The 6,345-nt window shown below is 39.8% G+C and overlaps 1 protein-coding gene across 1 annotated transcript in view; it reads left to right on the top strand.

Annotated features, from left to right (window-relative positions):
* LOC104961605 (vesicle-fusing ATPase) overlaps positions 1 to 6,345 on the top strand; it is a 24,484-nt gene that overhangs the window by 13,822 nt on the left and 4,317 nt on the right. The window contains exons 14-15 of the mRNA XM_010789930.1: positions 1,668 to 1,802; positions 2,098 to 2,211. Of these exons, the coding sequence (XP_010788232.1) occupies positions 1,668 to 1,802; positions 2,098 to 2,211 (249 nt within the window). The remainder of the gene's footprint in view (positions 1 to 1,667; positions 1,803 to 2,097; positions 2,212 to 6,345) is intronic.

Below are 6,345 nucleotides of genomic sequence, written 5' to 3'. Positions count from 1 at the left end.
GTATGATATGTGTTCTTCACAGAAAATGAGCCAAGGCCATTGAGTGTGGGTTTGAAAAAAGAATGCATCATTTTTAGCTAAATAATGAAAACGGGTCCCACAGACCCGAAAGCCCTAAAAAAGAAGAAGAAGAGGGTTACCATCTTACGACAGATGGAATCCTACATGGACTCCCAGCTTTCTGCCGGAGTTTGTAAAGTATTTTTTTATTTTACATGGGATCTTATTGTATTTTGTATTTCTTATTTGCTCTTATCAATGATTTAAAGTGGGCGGGGCCTTTTTTGGAAAAGGTGATGATGCATCAATATAATATTTGCAACATTAAAACTAAATCGGATGTTAGTGTGGTGGTTGCTGATATTGACAGGTCCTTGTCAATCAAATCTGATACATGACCAAAAATGAAGGTTTGTGATTTCTAAATCCATATTTGAATGCAGCTTTATTTCTTCTGACAAGTCCGCAGGTTTGTAAGGAATGGGTTGACTTCATTTATATAGTCAAGATCAGGGAGACCATTTTTATTTATCAGGTTACAGTAGGCTATTTGTGACATTGATACTGCACAGCACTATGCAGATTTTGAGTTAAAAAAAATGCTAACTCTGTTGTAGCACAATGTTGCTATAAGCCTAAGGGCACAATCATTATTTCAATTTTATTTATGTCCTTTTTGGATTAGCCTGAAAAAAACAACTAGCAGCTCATTAGACCAAAACTGACAAACTCATTAAATCCATTTATCACTATATTAAAATTGAGAATTTTGATCAACAGTTTCTTTATTTATTGTTTTAGGTATAGTTGACCTCATAGAATGTGATGAAAGACATTAAAAGCTTAGTTAAATAAATGTAGTCATGAATATATTAACTACTTCACGTAGAACAACACCAAGATTTGCTTTAACCCAGAGTATCCTTACATCATGTGGAACATATTAGGGTTGATGTTATGCCTATAGTTGTATAAACATCAAGATACAACAACAAAGAGCATCAGTGCATGAAGGCCCAGAGGGCAGTGGACTGTTCAACGTACACAAGGAAGGAAGAGGAGACGGATTAGGGCCTTAAATTTGCTGTCCTTTCCATAGCGATTTCCTGTTTACATAGTTGATAGCATTTGATTGGATACTGGCAACCCAAAGGTTACTTGGAAACCAATGCTTGCATTATGTATAACAGCTCTAATTAGGTTACAATACAATAAAACTCCATTGTGTTTTATTTGTTGAAACATTTATTTTTCTAGGATTACATTTGTTTTTGATGAATGAGGATTTTTTTCCCCAGATGTCCTAAACGTCCCGGCTAAACGAGGACGAAAAAGGTCGTTTGCGTTACTGTTTAGTGTCATATAGACCGTTCGGCCACACGAGGACGACCGAATATGACAGTAAAGAACTGCGGAAACAATAACGGGTCCCAAGGTGGATATACGGCATACGCAACGCTCTGGGGGGTCCAACGGCTCCGTGTGTACGCCCTATACGATCATTTTCTGATAATGATGACGCAATAGCCCCGNGTGGTGCTGAAAGCATTCAACATCTCCATTTCCTGCAGGACGTCTTTCCGACTTGTGGTGCCGATGATCAGCAGCTTACGGCCCTGAAAGAGAAGCAGACAGGAGCTCAGACTGTTAGTCTGCTTCTCTTTCAGGGCCGTAAGCTGCTGATCATCGGCACCACAAGTCGGAAAGACGTCCTGCAGGAAATGGAGATGTTGAATGCTTTCAGCACCACCATCCACATTCCCAACATCTCGAGGGGGGAGCAGCTGGTCGAAGCCCTGGAGGTAACACACATACACTCTGAAACTGAAAAACACACACATTGCATACACTGAATGCATGTATTGCCTCCTTTAAACTCCAGGCTATTTATAACACTGGACATTTACTTTGAGTAAAGGCTTTAATCGTGTTTGTTCACATCCTATAATGTGCATTGCTTCCATGTTGACTCCCTATTGATGATGTTTTAAGTTCTGTAGTGTGACCATTTTTCTCAGAATTCCTAAAAGAGTTTACCAATAGAAATGAATGAACCTCCTTTAATCCCATGCTCTTCTTTCTTCGTCTCCTCCTCAGCTGCTGGGCAGTTTTCAGGATGCGGAGCGGGCCGACATAGCCAAACGGGTGAAGGACAAAACTCTGTGGATCGGCGTCAAAAAGCTGCTCATGCTGATTGAAATGTCCATACAGGTGAGAAAGAAATAATATAGTTTGCTTTTACGTTTCTTAGACGCACAGAAGCAGAATGACCATACTGATGTCGATGTCATTCTAACGGTCTGTCCACCACTTTGATCCAGGAGGAAACTTCTCAACTACTATTTGTTTCATTGTCCACAGTATTGAGTATGTAAATCGCTTTGGATAAAAGCGTCACGTACTATGTAATCATGTAATGTACTATTTCATGGATTGTCATGAAATGTTGTACATACATTCATAGTTTCCAAAAGATTGATTCGGATCAATTTCACCTCACTTTTCCTAAAGCACTACGAATTAAGTACACTTTTTTCATAACTACTGAATGAATTACTTTGAAAGTTACATGTATATATAAATTCATGTCTCCTTCAGGATGAGCTGTATAACTTTGATTTATGAACAAATACCTGCTAAATAATAACACTCCCATGAGCCTCAGCTGTACTCGATGTTTTGTGCTGATAAGCGACTGTTTAGGGGCTAAACTAAGATGGTGGAAAGGGTTAAAGTTATATCATATTAGCATTTAGATAACATTTTACTGGCTAAAAGATGTTCTTATAGTTATTGTTATGCTGTCCCCGCTTCATCTGCACAGGAGGGGTTAAATGATAGCAAGGTCAAGTGGACTGCTCAGTGTAAGAAAACGTTTTTAGACAGTACTTGTCCATGGACAAGTGAGTTTGGCAATTTACTTTTCCGAATACATTTTTCACTTGTCCAATCTAGACAAGTGAAACATTTGGGCCACTGGAGTCTTCTTCTTCGGCATCGTATTTTACATTTTCCCACGGTTTTATGACACCTCTAACGTAAGTGAGCGGTAAGATTCTACTGCATCACACATAGGGTTGGGCATCGTTTGGATTATAACGATTCCGGTTCTGTTTTCGGTTCTTGATTCCGGTTCTTTGAGAGGGTAAAAATAAGTCCCATGCAAATTTCATTGGGAGAAAAATATATTTATGAAAGCATTAAGTCAAATCTGTATTCCTATTTACAAATCACTTCATACTGTTTAATTTTGTTGCGGTTATTAAATAAAATTATATAAAAATAATCTCTGCTTTTTTTAGTTAGTTCTAAGTGGTGCAGTTTTGAGAATGTACAATTGGCCCCGTCTCCTCTGATGTTACACTGCAACCTGCCTGTGAGACAGTCAACCACACAGTCTTTGTCCAACACATGTCCTGCAACACACATGCTGCAGCTGCCCAGCTATTCAGTGTTTGTAAAAGTAAATAAATAGTATTTTCATTTCAATAATGTACTTTCTATACTCTGCTTCATAAACAATACTGACATCCCTGTGCTCCTCCGAGCCTGTCTCATAGTCTCATAGATCAGCTAATCCGGAGCATAGAGAGAGAGAGCTGCAGTACGCCGGGCTTGGCCTCCGCCTCCTGTCCTCACAACTCTTATTAATCCCGGTACCGGACAATTGTTATTTGTTCTTACTCGGAACTGAGTTTTGCTTCCCAACCCTGCCACTGTGCTACAGGTCCCGCCCCGCCCCCGTCTAACAGTACAGAAAGCGGCCAGATGCATTTCCTTAGGGATCGACAAGCAGAACCTAAACTAACATTTATGGGCGAAAAACGTCACTTGTCCGTCAGACAATTCAATGGAAAGTTGTACTTATTGTAAATAACACGTCCCGGACGATCGGACGTGTGCTTTTTCGCACACTGCTGCTGTAAAGGCAAGGTATCCTTGTGTTTCTGCTTACATTTTTCTTATTTCGAAGCAGAAACAACATTGGCTCGTATCTTATTGTTTAGTTAATCATACGTTGTGAGCTCGTGCAGCCTGTCCCTCCTCTTCCTCCACATCTGGCCGGCACTCTCAACAGGGAACAGAATCTGCCTCTGTCATGATAAACTGTCATCCAAAAGCTGGAAGGAGAATCTGTGTGGCTTTCCTGATGATTTGTTGAGCAGAAGGATCCAGTACTTCTCTAGTTCACAAAACCCTTCTCCAAACTTGAGGTCCAATCCATTCATTGTTAATGAAACCATGTTCTGCTCAGCCTTCCAAGTTACATGCACATGTTCTGAATCAGAGCGAAGCTACTCATGAGAACAATCATACTCACCCCGTGGTTTTAGTAACAGTAACAGTCATCCGACACATATGGCAGGTATATTAAATCCAACTGTGGAAGCGCAGAAAAACCTTAAAACCACCAACTCACAGCAGAGTCTTGGCTTCCTGTCAACACATCAGTTGTACCTATGTAGATGAGAGCAGTTGGTATACTAAACCTTTGAAGTTGTCTTTAGGGGTTTTGTGGTTTGGCCTCAGTTATGTTTGCATGTTTCTTAGAACTGTTGACATTGCTTAAGTTCTTTCAGTGTTCCCAGTACCTGAATGATTTACTTGCAAATCCTTGTTGAAGGCCCTAACCCTGTCGTGTAAAACATAATCAATAAAATTGGTTCTGTGAAAGTTAGCCATACATAACTCCCTGAGAGGCAGCGTTCTCCCGAAACGTGTTGTTTCTTTTGCTTGGGAAAAAGCTGCCTTTTTAGCTTTAACAACACAACTATGCGCATTCTTTAAAAATAACAATATAGCATTTTACATAAGTCACCTTCACCTAAACACACCAACACAACCTGTATTCTTTTCAACTTTGATGGTGATTGGAATTCATTACGGGAACATAGATGCTTTTGGTTTTACATGTAAAAGTCAGTTTACTGCAAAATGATACGGTGTTAGAAGCTCAGTGACGTTGGAAGTTATCGCAGGGCTTTTTAGTAAACACCTGTTGCTTAACATGGTTTATTCGACAAGATTAAATATTTGTTGATGGTATTAAGCTCTTTGATCCATCTTTAGTTGAGTGATTCCATTAAAATAAATATATTGTTTAACGTGCCTTAAAAGCTGGGATAGGCAGAATATTTTCGGGGGGCATTGAGAAAGATTTCCTTATAAGCTTTCAAGATATTATCATTCAAGGGTTCCTAGAGAAAAGTAAGCTTCTGCAACTCCGAATTGCTCTGTTTTCAGACTCTGTCCTGTGACGGGGGACTTGGGTCAATCTGCAGGTTTTTGGAGAACCTACTTTGTGGTACAACTTTGATAACTTTTGATAAGTCTTCAAGGAAATTAAGTGTAAAGAGGATGCAGAAAAACTCCAGTCAGATCTCAGAGAAATGCAAAGATGGTCCGAGTGTTGGCAGCTCAAATTCAATGCAGCAAAAGTGCAAAGTAATGCACTTAGGTTTTCTGAATCAAAAATATGAGTATAATATGGGTGATAATTCAAACACTATAAACCTATCCAAGACTCATAATGAAAAGGACCTTGGTGTGAATGTTGACAATACCCTGACATTTAGTGACCATATCCGCCGGGCAAGTAACAAAGCGAATGGTATCCTAGCAATGATCCGCAGATCATACACTTATTTGGACTCTGACCTAGTACGTAGTTTATACATCCTTCTTGTACGGCCACTCCTCGAGTATGGGAATGTTCGCTTTGTCCCCCATGTACAAAAAGGATGCTGAGCTCATCGAGAAAAATACAGAGAAGGGCAACAAAGCTGGTTCCAGAACTAAAGGACCTACCATATCAAGAACGACTGCAAAGTCTTAAAATCCCGAGTATGTATTATAGAAGGACGAGGGGAGATATGATCGAAGTTTTCAAATATCTACAAAACATCATGCCCACTACAACGGGATTATAACACCAGGACTCGTGGACACTGTCTCAAGTTGAAGAAACAGTACTCAAGACTGGCTATCCGCCGCAACTTCTTCAGCCTGCGTGTGGTTGACTTGTGGAATGATCTGCCAGAAAGCGTTGTCACATCCAAGACGGTTAACTGTCTCAAATCCCGCCTCGACCATTACTGGTCAAACATCACCTTCACTTTGGACTATGTGACTGTTGCCAGCATCCATAGTAAATAAAGAATCAGTGATCTACTTATTTATTTATGAGCGACTAAAAGGCCTTAGGCCTATACAGCCGTATCCTATTGATTGATTGAACAGGCTTTCATGATTCTGTTTAGATATGCAAGTAAGCCATGATAGCTTATTTTATTAACACTCTAATTTGATATGAAAATCAATGGAGGCTGAGTTAACTTTGTAGGA

Source organism: Notothenia coriiceps, unplaced genomic scaffold (genome assembly GCF_000735185.1).
Source record: "Notothenia coriiceps isolate Sejong01 unplaced genomic scaffold, NC01 NC01_scaffold00033462, whole genome shotgun sequence".
NCBI classification, from domain to species: domain Eukaryota; kingdom Metazoa; phylum Chordata; class Actinopteri; order Perciformes; family Nototheniidae; genus Notothenia; species Notothenia coriiceps.
This window is presented reverse-complemented; position numbering and strand designations above follow the sequence as displayed.